General features: G+C 53.9%; 1 protein-coding gene across 2 annotated transcripts; it reads right to left on the reverse strand.

Annotated features, from left to right (window-relative positions):
• Positions 1 to 9,145: 9,145 nt before the first annotated feature.
• On the reverse strand, positions 9,146 to 11,725 carry GPR84 (G protein-coupled receptor 84). 2 transcript variants are annotated; one of them, XM_022571983.3, is made up of 2 exons: positions 11,472 to 11,725; positions 9,146 to 10,557 (listed from the first exon to the last, which is right to left on the reverse strand). In XM_022571983.3, exon 2 carries the CDS (start codon positions 10,547 to 10,549, stop codon positions 9,359 to 9,361), a length of 1,191 nt encoding a protein of 396 aa, XP_022427691.1. In that variant the 5' UTR covers positions 10,550 to 10,557; positions 11,472 to 11,725; the 3' UTR covers positions 9,146 to 9,358. The 2 variants fall into 2 exon arrangements, with proteins under 2 accessions (XP_022427691.1, XP_022427692.2); XM_022571984.3 differs by lacking the exon at positions 11,472 to 11,725 and adding an exon at positions 11,213 to 11,454.
• Positions 11,726 to 13,152: the final 1,427 nt, after the last annotated feature.

Here is a 13,152-nt window from a genome sequence, read left to right on the forward strand (position 1 = left end):
TTGTTTCCCCAGCCTGGCCTGGTTTGAACTTTTCCTGCCTTCTCCGTTTCCCACTAGGAATGGAACTCTAGTTCCCCGGCCTACCCAGTCCTCTGGCCAACAATTTCCTTTCAGGACTGTGAGCAAAGCCATTCCCAGCCCTGACTGAAGCAGAGACTGGGGAGTAGGGTCGGACTGTCTCCCTCCTTTGGTCTCTTTCTGTCTGATTCTGGGCCTCTGTCTCTGTTTGTGAGCCTTTCCCTCTTCCCCAGGGGATCCTGGGAACCCCCTCCTCCCCCATCCCCCTCCCTCCCCTTTGGCTGGGAAAGTGACTACAGCCTGAATAGTGCCAGACACCTGCCTGCCAGATGTGGCGATTTCCCATTCTTCTCTCCCTCCTCCCCAAACGTCTATCCTCTCCCCACCCCACTGAGCAGAGGGAGCCCCCTCAACAGAGTGATTTAGTGCTGCAGCCCCTCTTCCTCAGCACCCCTCTCCAGTTCCTCTCCCTCCCCCTGGTGCCCATGCCCCCCCTTTTTTCCCGGTACAGCCTCCTCCCACCCCGGGGTGCTGGCTTGTGTAAGCCCCAGCTCCTGGACTGGAGAATGAATGGGTGGGGCAGAGGTGATTGGCCTCTGTTTCGCCCATGGGAGAGTACGTCAGCAGGGCTGAGGACAGTGGCAGCCAGAGTTCATGTCATTCCCACTGGTGGGGCAGGGAGCGGGTAGGCGAGGAGGAGGTGAGTGGAGAGGGAACTGGCTCTCCAGGGCTATCTGCAGAGGAGAAAGGTCTGTGAGACCTTCCCAGGTAGGTGAGAGAGCTCGAATTGTTTGGCTGCCTGGTGGACATCGCATCTGTGTTCCTCTGGCTGGGCCTCCAGATCTTGTCTCTGGATCTGTGTCTCAGTATGACTCAGTAGATGCCCCTCAGCTCCTACCCTTCAGACTGACCCAAAACACACACTTAAAGGGAACCCTTAGTCCTTACCTATCTCTCTTTAGTGTTTGCCCTTCTGTGTCTTCTCTCTATCAATCTCTCTTCCCTCCCATTTCACCCTCCTCAATTTGTCGAACTTGTCTCGCAGTCACCTGGCCTCCCCCACCTCCATCCATCCCATGTCATAACACAGTATGATCCCAGACCTCCCATCAAAGCAGAGACTCTGATTCAGAGTCACTCATTTCTCCTTGCCATCCCTCTTTGCAATCTGACTGTCCCCCCGGGCCAGACAGAGGGCTCTGGGGTGGCAGTGGGCTAGAGGATGGCTGGGCTGAAGAGCAGCAGAGGCTGGACAGGCCGATGGAGAGTCCAGGGAAGTAGGAGAGGTGGGAGGAGTGGGACAGGAAGATGGAAAGAGAAAAAGTGACTGAGAGACAAGGAGGGCAGGGGCTGAGGGTTAGCAGAAAGCCAGCATAGCAAACTGGAAGAGTGAGCGAAACCCACACAAAGAGAGCAAGGCTGGGAGCAGAGAGAAAGAATGGAGGTGGAGACAGGAAAGTCAAAGCAAGAGAAGGCAGTTGGAGAGGGGCCGGGCAAGGGGCAGGCTGGCCCTCCTGGGCCCCCTCATGCTGCTGGGCCAGAAATCTTGCGTGTATGCGCGTGTGTGTGTCAGTCTGTCCGTCTATACACGTGCATGCAGGGCACAGGCGTGGAGGGGTGTCTGGTGGGGATAGAGATGATCCCCACAATATTCTCATTCTCCCATTTCTTTCAGCAGCCTCCTTCCTTGAGGCACCCCATACCAACCCCCCCACCCCAGTATTCCTGATGCTCCAGGGGCCATCCCCAAGGTATTTCCAGGATTCCAAGGAATCCTGGCTTTTTCACTTGGAATGCAGGCCTGCTGGAATGTGCAGTCAGGATCTGCAGCATCAAGAGGCCCCATCCCCTCACTGCCCACCCCCATGCCTGCTCACCAGCTGCTCTTGTCCGTCTTCTCCTCCCACTCTCCTTGTATCTCTCCCTCCTCCACACTGACCCCTCCCCCAGCCTCTGACCCCCAGCCGCCTGGGGCCTGGGTTGGAGGGAAGACAAAGACAGGATTTATCACCAGGATTGAGAAGCATCCCCGAGACTAGGGCTTGAGGGCAATGGCTGACCTCCCTGGTTGGGAGGGAGTGCTTGGCCAGATGCTGGGAGGCAGGAAGCCTGGGTTCCAATGGCTCCTGCTCACAAACCTCACCCCCCGCCCCTTCCCACTATACCCTTGCTCTCTCCTTTGTCCCTGAAGACTGAGGAAACAGAGTCGATGGCCTCGACGTGGCTTTAGGCCTCTGAAGGAAAACCTGGGCGGAGGGAAGAGATGAGATTAGTGTTTTAGGGTCGTTCTCTTATGGATACTGGGGAGGATTCGGAAACCAGGTAGGATCAGGTGCCAGTTATTTCCAGGACTAGAAAGGAGTTCAGGTTTAGCCCTGCAACAGGAGAAACGAGATGAACTTCCCCTAATCTAGAAGGACTTCTCCAGAACAGGCCCTGATTGCCAATAAAGAGGGAGATAAAGGTGATTATGGGTCCTGAAAGATGGAAGATACCGTCTCACCTGGAAGCGGAGAAAGAAATGGAATTCCCCAAGGGTTACTAGCTCCAGGCCCCGTAAGAAGCCCTCCCTCGGGCTTCCCTGGTGGCGAAGTGGTTAAGAATCCGCCTGCCAACGCGGGAGACCCGGGTTCGAGCCCTGGTCCAGGAAGATCCCACATGCCGCGAAGCAACTAAGCCCGTGCGCCACAACTAGTGAGCCTGCGCTCTAGAGCCCACAAGCCACAACTACGGAGCCCAAGTGCCACAAATACTGAAGCCTGCGTGCCTATAGCCCGTGCTCTGCAACAAGAGAAGCCACGACAATGAGAAGCCTGCGCACAGCGACGAAAAGTAGCCCCCGCTCATCACAACTAGAGAAAGCCTGCGCACAGCAACGAAGACCTAACAGAGCCATAAATAAATAAATACATTTATTATTATTATTTTTTTTTAAAAAGGGCGGTGGCGCAGTGGTTGGGAGTCCGCCTGCCGATGCAGGGGACGCGGGTTCGTGCCCTGGTCCGGGAAGATCCCACACGCCGCAGAGTGGCTGGGCCCGTGAGCCATGGCCGCTGAGCATGCGTGTCCGGAGCCTGTGCTCCGCAACGGGAGAGGCCACAACAGTGAGAGGCCCGCGTACCGCAAAAAACAAAACAAAAAAACCTTCAGATTGGATTTTTAAAAAAAAAGTAGGTCTTCCTCCCTGAGACCTCCAACTGCCTCCTGAGAAGATGAGGAGCAGCTGGACCCTGCCTTTACAGTAAATAGATTATTGGCCCGAAATTGTCTCTACTCAGCAGGCAGGGTGTGTGCTCAAGGAGAGGGAATGGTATGATCCAGGAGTTTCCGAGAAACCAGACCATATATATTTCAGTGGACAGCTCCTGCAGCTTCCCGAGCCACCCCGGAGGCCCACTAGCCCCTCCAGAATCTCAGTGTGTCAGGGGCCTCTGCAAACCCAACTCTGAAGCTGCACCCCTTCCAGCTCCTGGCACCCAACATCCTGCTTGCCGCCTTCCCCCTACTGTCCCAGGAGAAGGCTGCTCAAGTTATCTCCAAGTGAAAAGAGGATGGAGGGAGGAGAAACCGAGGCAAGTGGGAGCTTCCTGTCTATCAGCCTCTCACCACAATCCCACCAACCCATTCCCACCCAGGGGCTGATGAGGGAGACCTTCTCATGGTTTCTTTTTAGGCTCTTCTGCAAGCTGAAACCATTCCCTCAATTCTTGATGGAAAGCCAAAAATTGGAAATTTCAGTGGGAAGCATTCACGGGTTGGGAGGAGAGACTGGGAGAGGACAAAAGAACTGGGGGTGGGGTGGGGATTTGCACAGGGTAAGGAAAAAAACAGGAAAAGGGAGAAGTGAGCATCTCGTTTTTCCTCGCTCCCTCTTCCCCCAATTGAGAAGGCAGATTTACAGCACTGGTTTGGGGAGGGGGTGAGCATGAGGAAGACAGATCTGCAGTTCTGCCCTCTGCGTGTCTGGGTACTTAGCTTTAACTCCCCCATTAGCATCAATCCCCATCTTGCTGCCCATCCGTCTTCTGACATCAGCTCCTTCCCCTCTCTGTAGCCCAGGCTCTCTGACCCTAAGTGGCTCTTAAAGCGCCAGTCTAGACCTTTCTCTCCCTCCCTTCTCCCACTCCAGGAAGCACAGTCCGGCGTGTGTGCTGTGGCGTGTGTGCTGTGGCCATCGTTGCTGAGGCCACAGTGGATGGGAGGCACAGTGTGCGTGTGGACGGAGGGGGCAGCTCTTCCCCACCTCCCTCTGTTCTCTTTAGGTCCCCCTATATCATGGACCCCCTCTTTGTTCACTACCTCCCCAAGCCAGAGCAAGCCCTCTGGTTGGGCTGGGAGTCACAGACACGGCTCCTGGAGCTGAGGGCTGGAGAAGTCATGTGGACTCACAGGACAGATCCTCTCTCCCTCCCTCATTTCCTGGAGGCCCAGGGGTATCGTGAACTACTGGCTGTTTTTAATTCCCAGCCAGCAGTGGGGGTGGACAGGTTGGGGGCTTAGACTCCTAGGAGATGCCCTGAGCCCTGCACTCCCAGCCTCCTTTCCCAGGGACCCAGGCTGTGGTCTGTGGGGTGGTGGAGGATTTCAAATCTTCCTCTCCCCGTGAGCAAGGTGACAAGCCAGAGAAACCTGCCTCTGAATTTCCTGGCTCCTCTCCCTTATTCCTCAGCAACTGAGTTTAGGGGGGCAGAGGGGAAACTGGCTTCTCCCCATTTCTCTCCGTCTTCTGCAGAAATGCTGTAACTGCACTCAAGGAGGGGTGATAAGAATGCCAGGATGATTGGAAAGCTCCTCCCCCATCTGCCTTCAATCCTTTCTGCTGCAAAGCTCTGCAGTCCTCTGAGGGGCTCTCCAGGATAGTCAAAGGCCCTTTCTGATATCTGAAAGCCATTCGCCACCTCACTCAGTGCTCCTTTCTCTGGCTCAGAATGAGAGGGAACTGGTGGGTGGGGGCCTTGGGAAAGCGTCCGTGCTAAAAATAGGAGCCCAGCGCTGCAGCCCCTCCATGGCCCCTTATTTATATCACCTTCCAAACCTCACTCTCAAAGAAGCATAAATATTCCTAATTCCTGAAGGCCAGCCCTGAACTCATAAATTTAAGCGGGAGGAGTGAGGTGTAGGAAGGGGAGCCTACTGCAGCCTTGAGGAAGTAGAACATCTCCTGGGGGTGGTGTCTGACTTGTCCCCGGGCAGACGCCTATGGGTCCTCACTGAGAGGAGGAGTTGTGGCTCTCAATCGTTCCTCTAGGGATTAGCCTTTTCTCACGCCCCCAAATAAAAAACCAAACTTAGTTCTGTCTTCTCCATTAGTTTCCATCCTTCTCCCTCTCTCTTTTCTTGCTATTACCTTCTAGTTCTTTCCTGCGCCCCTCTCCCCTCTCTGCTGCGCTTTTCTCTACGTGTTTGCTCCTCCAAGTCTCCCCCTTTTCAGAACCGTTGTCTGAAGAGGAAATTTCCATCTCGTTCGGTCTGGATAGTGAGGTTTGAAAAGAAAAGTCTCTCTCCGTGCCCGGAGCTCCCCGCTTCTGCCCATTTGCCCCCCTCATACACGCCCTTTCTTTTCAGTCTCTCCCGTCTTCTCCTCAGAGCCCCCCACCCTTTCTCTCCCTCAGTCTTCCTTTTCTCCTCAGCCTTCCTATTCCTCGGTCACCCCCTTCGCCCCCTCAGTTTCCCCTTCGCTCTTCAGCTCAGGATTCTCTCTCCCTCTCCAATCTCCTCTTCTCTCCCTACTCTACCCCATCCTACCCCTCAGATTCCTCAGCTCCTGTTTACCCCTTCAGACCTCCTCGTCTGCTTCAGTTCCTACCACCACCACGCCCCATTTTCCCCTCCCAACGGATGAAAGAGGAGGAGAGGTCTTGAGGAACAGGTAGAGTGAGTGCGGTTCCTTGAAGGGAGGGAGAGCAAGGGGAGAAAAAGCAGGGGATAGGAAGACGGAAGCGGTGCAGAGGGGAGGGGCAACCTCATTCCCCAGCGGCGCCCCCCCTCTCCTCCGCCACCGAGCCATAAATCAGGGCCAAGGCGTTTTGGCCAATGACAGAGTGACTCGTAAATCGGCCTGTCAAGCTCAGCCAATGAGAGGCAGCGTTAAATCAAGTCCTGTCAGCGCTTGGCCAATGAAAGGCCCTGGGCTGACCATAAATCTGCCTGTAAGAGACAGCGAAAGAGAGAGAGTGTGCGGACGAGCGACAGCGGGGTGAGGGACCGGGGAGGGGGCGCGGGGAGAGCGGGCGGGGGGCAGGCGGGAGAGAACAAGCTCGGGAGAAAAAAGGCGATAACGGAGGTACAAACGATGAAGACAACCTACAGGAGAGACGGACAGATGGAGAGAGACAAAGAGAAGCCTCGAGAGATAGCGTCAGAAAGTCCGCGATAGAGCCCGAGACTGACAGAGATAAAGAGAAAAGAGAGACAGACACTGACACCCTCAGGAGGGCCCCCGTGACCCACTTCCCCAAGACAAATGCATACACTTCCCCGAGACACGCGTGAGCTCCGCACCACGAGGGACACGCGCGCAGTGCACACCCGCAAGAGAGAAAAAGCCTGAGAGATCATCTTCCTCTTCTTTAACCTCACTCAGCGCCTATCGAGATTAGGGGTGGGGTATGGGTGTGTGGGCTGTGGAGGGTGAGAGGAGGGCGCATCTTTCTCGCTATGACCTGTCCTCTCTGGTCTCAGACTCCAGGGTTTCCTTCCGTGTTCCCTGAGTCATTTTTTCCCAGCGACTGATGATCGGGAAGTCCCTCCTGAGGTCTAACCTCAATCCCTATTGCTGCTCCTTCCTACTTGCCAAAGCTTTTGAATTGCCTTCAAGGAATATGAAAAGTGAAGCCTTTTACAACCCTTCAGAGAACTCTCAACTTTCAGAATCTTAGGCCTGAGCAGGAAGGATTTTTAGGGATCATCTGGTCACTTGATTCTAGTTATAAAAAGGCTGCTGTGGGCTTCCCTGGTGGCGCGGTGGTTGAGAGTCCGCCTGCCGATGTAGGGGACACGGGTTCGTGCCCCGGTCCGTGAAGATCCCGCATGCCGCGGAGCGGCTGGGCCCGTGAGCCATGGCCGCTGAGCCTGCGCATACGGAGCCTGTGCTCCGCAACGGGAGAGGCCACAGCAGTGAGAGGCCCGCGTACCGCAAAAAAACAAAAAACAAAAAAACGCTGCTGTCCTATAGTGGTTAGACATGTGGGCTGGTACTAAAGTCAGACTTTCGGCCCTCAAATCATGATCATATCACTTACTAGCTCTTGGACTTCAGACAAATTGCTTACCCTATTTGTGCTTCATTTTTTTCATTAGTAAGCAAGAGATTATAATAGATACTTTTTGGTAAATTTTGTAAGGATTACACAGAATAATATATTTATAGGATTTAGGACAGCACAAGGCACATGATAAGGATGCACCCCACCCCCATCTTTGTACAGATTATAAAACCTGAGGTCCAGAATGATCCAGGGTCCTGCTCAGGTTCACAGAACTAATTATCAGAGAGCCTTGTTTGGAGCCCTGGTCCCTACACTCCCAGGCTGATGTTCTTTATCGGTTCTGCTGTTCACCCCGCCTGTCTGGACCCCTGCCTTAGTCACCTGAATTTGACTCAGTATAGGCTACTGTGATTTTTGCGGGAGGAGGACACTCCGAAGCACACATTCCTCATTAGGAGGCAGGATTCCTGGGCCCTGGAAGTGTGTTGAATGTGAGGGTATCAATCTGTCCATCCTGACTATGGTTCTTTCTGCCCTTGTCTTAATCTCTCTGGACTTTGTTCGCTCAAACCATGGACTTGGGGGCAGGGAAGGGACGGCACGCAGCAGTGTCAACCAGCAACATGACTCACATTCTATCCCCAGTGCCCACCCTGCTCCCCCCAGCCCAACCAGGTAGACAATAAATATCTCATGAAAAATAAGTGTCTAATTCTTCACTTTTCTTCCTAAGCTTTGGGGAAAAGGGAGGGGTGCGGATTCCTGGCTCTCCACCCCTGCTGGCCATGAGGGTGGTGATATCTCTGGACTCCCAGTCTTGCTGACACCTTCTGTCCTCAACAGGGAAGGCAGAAAGGAAACACAGAGAACCAGCGTCACCTGGTGGCCACAGGTGCTTTAAATTCGTGCATGTGCATTCGCAAGCACATGGGTGACAGGATGTCAGTTACACTGGAGGAAGGGAATGATAGGCTCTCCCCTCAGCTTGGCTCCTGAGCCTTCTTTTTTTTTTAAAAAAATTATTTATTATTTATTTTTGGCTGCATTGGGTCTTCGTTGCTGCACGCAGCTTTCTCTTGTTGCAGTGAGCGGGGGCTATTCTTTGTTGTGGTGAACGGGCTTCTTATTGAGGTGGCTTCTCTTGCTGTAGAGCATGAGCTCTAGACGTACGAGCTTCAGTAGTTGTGGCACACGGGCTCAGTAGTTGTGGCTCGCGGGCTCTAGAGCGCAGGCTCAGTAGTTGTGGCGCATGGGCTTAGTTGCTCCGCGGCATGTGGGATCTTCCCGGACCAGGGCTCGAACCCATGTCCCCTGCACTGGAAGGTGGATTCTTAACCACTGCACCACCAGGGAAGCCCCCTGAGCCCTCTTAACTAGAGTCTCTGTTCGGCTTTCGTAATCCAGGATGACAAGAGCAAGTCTGGGGGAAGGGAGGGGCCAGGACCCAGGTGAATTGGCTCCAACAAGCGTGACCTTGCTAGGGCAGCTAGAACACCCTTCTGCCATTGCCTCAGCTAAGCTCAGCTCCATTTCCACAGAGCGAGGAGTTCTTCCCCGTGACCATTCTCTTTGGATAGGGCAAGGGCCAGGAGGCTGGACTCACTGGAGGGGCTATCAAAGCTGGATTTCAAAACATTTTTGAGCTGAAAAAACCTGTTTGCAGTGATGGGGGATCCTGGCAGCAGCAGTTAGAGGCGGGGGCCATTTCTGGGAAGTTAAGCAAAAGGCAGGCTAATCCTCTTAAACCAACTCACATGTTTTATACCTGAAAACCCCTCAGCTGAAGGCTGTGTCCCAGGTCTTCTGCTTCCTGCCCCTCCCTGCTCTGACCTAGGTCCCCCCAAACCCTTAACTATTAAGTTCCAGCTGCAAACCAACCCTGGCCTATTTCCTTCTTCCCCAAAGATCACACCTGAATGTGAAAAGGACAGATTTTGTTTATTAATAATTAATAATGCACCTTGAGCAGCCTAGGGCTGAAATGTTGAGCGAGGGATGGAGAGGCCTGGTTTGGGGCTTGGGGAGAGGTTGTCTGTGGAAATTCCCAAAGGTCTTTCATCTCCTCTCATACCAGCTGACCACCTTAGTTCTGGAGGAGACATCTCCAGATTCTGGTGACTGGAGACGTAGTTCTAATGGAACCTACGAAAATTCTGGGGCCCTCGTTTTAGGAGGGAGCCATAGGCTTGGCGGAATTGGCGGTTCATGGCTGCATAGAGCACAGGGTTGATACAACCATTGAGCCAGGTGAGGTTGGCAGCAAGCATGTGGACAACCCGGGGAGCCCGGACCTTGGCATCCAGGATGTTGAGCAGCAGGAAAGGGATGTAGCTCAGGGAGAAGCAGAGGAACACGGCAAAACACATCCGAGTCACCTTCCCAAACTCTGATGGAGAGTCCTGAGCTCTCTGGGCTCTTTTAGTTGTCCTGGCCTTGGCAGGCTCTCCTGGAGGACTTTTCTCTGCCCTTTGCTTAGCTGCCTTGCTGTTGCTCTTGTCCCCCACTGTTGATGAGTCCCCTTCCAGGGTCTGGGTGGTGGCAGCACTGACTGGCTCAGATGAAATCCCCTCGCTGTGCCCTCCTGATGCCAGCCCACTGTCTAGCTCCTGGAAACGACCAGGCGTGGCCTCATCTGTCCCAGCCACGTTGTTGGAGTGGATGCTCGCCTGGCGCAGCTTGTACTGATCCAGCGCCTGTGCTGCTCGCTTCACCTGGCGGTGGATGAGGCAATAGAAGACGCCGACACTGCTGAGCCCAACCACAAAGTAGATGCCCATGAGGATGGTGGTATAGGGCCGGCCTCGAATGCGATCAAAGCTGCAGGTGCAGACTACGGGCACCAAGACATAGATTGGCCAGAGGGGAGCAAAGCTGGCCACACCCACCACCCAGGTGCTCACCAGGGCTAGCACGATGCCCTTGGCACTGAAAATATGGGGAAAGAGCTTCGGGTGGGCGATGAGGAGGTAGCGTCCCAGGGCGATGAGGCAGAGGGTGAGGATGGAGACAGAGTTGGACGCAAAAAGGAGGAGCCCAAAGACCCTGCAGAAGGTGGTACCAGTGCGCCAGTGCAGGTGGAGGTAGGTGTCCACAGAGAAGGGCTGGAGAAGGGTGCAGTAGAGCAGATCGGCCACTGTGAGGTTGGCGATGAGCAGGTTGAAGCGGGTACGGAGACTGGGCTGGATGGCCAAGGCCAGCAGGGTGAGCACGTTGCCCACGGTGCCTGTCACGGCCACCACCACGCCCCAGCTAACCGCCACATAACGATAGCCCAGCACCGACTCATGGTAGCAGGAGAAGTTGGCATCAGAGGTGTTCCACATGATGGAGGCTGAAAGGGGTGGGGTGGGGGGAAGAGGACGAGGGAGTCAGAACCTGACCTTGAACTTAGATCTTTCTCTTTTTTGAAAGAAATTTTATTTATTTATTTATTTGGCTGCTCTGGGTCTTAGTTGCAGCACGCAGGAAACCTTGTTGTGGCATGTGGGATCTTTAGTTGGGCATGCGAAATCTTAGTCTCAGCATGTGGGATCTAGTTCCCTGACCAGGGATCGAACCCGGGCCCGCTGCATTGGGAGCGTGGAGTCTTAGCCACTGGACCACCAGGGAAGTCCCTAGATCTCTTGAATAACTCTGGGCTCCTGAACATCTGAACCACTCCAGGATCTCACCAGCCTCCTGAGCCATTCACAGGCCTCTTCATCCCAAGATCCCCAACCCCTTCCTTTCCCATTTTCAAAGATTTTCCCAAAGTTTTATCTAACTTTAATTTCTGTCCACTCCGAACTCCCAGCCTTTTCAATATCCATCCAGATACTCTCAGTAACCCCAGCACCCTCCGACCTTTCTAACTCTTTCCCTGTCCCTTAAGACCACCCAGGAGTCCCCTCTCCTCTGTATTCAGGAGAATAGTGCCCTCTGTCTGTAGTCCCAGGCCTCAGGTTTTCTTTTGTTTTTTTTTTTTTTGCGGTACGCGGGCCTCTCACCGTTGCGGCCTCTCCCGCCGCGGAGCACAGGATCCGGACACGCAGGCCCAGCGGCCATGGCTCACGGGCCTAGCCGCTCCGCGGCATGCGGGATCCCTCCGGACTGGGGCACGAACCTGCGTCCCCCGCATCAGCAGGCGGACTCCCAACCACTGCGCCACCGGGGAAGCCCCCAGGCCTCAGTTTTTTTCTGTTTTTACCACCTGGGAGATGAGGAGACAGAGAACGTAAAAAGTACACCCACCACCAAAGTACTCACCTGAGTCTCCCAGCCTTCAAATCTCTCTCCGGTGGAAGATGTCCAACTCATTCAAAGAGCAGTCCTTTCTGGTGGGCAGTCAGGCTTCAGCCAGGAGATGCTCTGCTCTCCTGTCTCCTATTATACTAGACGGAAAGAACAAGTAACTCCCCAGTTACACAACCTCAGCCACTTCCTCCCTTGCTTCCTTCCTTGCCTCTCTGGTCCTACTCACTTTGCCTTAGCTAGTGAAATCTGGGCTTCTCTGTTGAAATTTCCCTGTTACTCACCCCAAAGCCTTATCACTCCTTCAGTTCTCCTTCCTGAAACCCAAGCTCTGTTTCCTTCCTCTCTTTGCACGGCAGGACACCTATAAGATCATTGCTGAGAATTGCTGGGACAGGGAGACAGAGCATCAGAGTATCTGGGCCACTTCTCAAGGGGCCAAAGGACAAGACCAAGTTCTAGGAGCAACTCTAGGCACCCCAGAAGCCTTGAGTTTGTTTTGGGAGAACACTGCCTTCCTTCTCTCCAGAACTTGGAGATGGTTCACATCTGAAAAAGGATTCAGACGAAGAAAGGTGGGAAATGAAGCATCTAGGATTCTGGCTTCCCGCCCCACAGGGCCTCAGGCTCCCAATCATTGGTTCGTTCATCCATTCACTCACCAAAAACGTATTGAGTGTCTACTATGCATTGGACTCTGAGCTAGACCCTGGGGATGGTGCATGGCCTTGTGAGTAGTCTAGGGGAGGAGACAGATATGTAAATATATAAAGGCCTAATTGGTCCTCTGAAGCAGCTGTCAGCAAAGTTTGGCCTTTGGGCTAAATCTGGCCCACTATCTATTTTCATATGGGCCATGGGCCAAGAATGTTTTCTTTCATTTTAAAATGGTTACCCGGGGCTTCCCTGGTGGCGCAGTGGTTGAGAGTCCGCCTGCCGATGCAGGGGACAAGGGTTCGTGCCCTGGACCGGGAAGATCCCACATGCCGCGGAGCGGCTGGGCCCGTGGGCCGTGGCCGCTGAGCCTGCGCGTCCGGAGCCTGTGTTCCGCAACAGGAGAGGCCACAACAGTGAGAGGCCTGCGTACTGCAAAAAAAAAAAAAAAAAAAAGAAAAAAAAGGTTACCTATGTAGGTACCTACATAATACCCTCAATTTTACCTCTTGGCCAATACAACCTGAAATATTTGCTATGTGGCCCTTTAAGAAAAAGTTTGCCGACGCTCCGTGAAGTACATCAGAGACTTGGAGGAAAGGAGTGAACTGCCAAGGAGGGGATCAGGAAAGGGCTCACAGAGAGACACCTGAACTGGATTGTGAGTGATGAACAGGAGTTTTTTGGGTGGATAAGCAGAAGGACGTTCTAGATAAAGGGAACAGGATGCACAGAGTCACGGAGGTTTCGGTAGAGGCGAACAAAGGATGTGAAGGAGGGGCCAAGAGGGAAGATCCTGGAGAGGTGAGTGGGGTCAGAATCAAGGAAGGCCTTGTGCGCCATGCTGAGGAGCTGGGGTTGTGTCCTGGAGGAGATTTACACTTGGAGAGTTGTGAATAAGGAGTGAAAGTCTGCAGGCCAAAGGGAGAGAGGCCAGTAAAGAGGCACCGGTTCAGACAAGGGGTGGGCAGGGCCTGAGTTAGGGCCAGGGCTGGTTTGGTGGGCATGCTACCTGCGTGTGTAATCGCACAGGGCCTTGTGC

This window comes from Delphinapterus leucas, chromosome 11 (genome assembly GCF_059928025.1).
Source record: "Delphinapterus leucas isolate spDelLeu-1000000601 "Yukka" chromosome 11, BTC_Dleu_Yukka2, whole genome shotgun sequence".
NCBI classification, from domain to species: domain Eukaryota; kingdom Metazoa; phylum Chordata; class Mammalia; order Artiodactyla; family Monodontidae; genus Delphinapterus; species Delphinapterus leucas.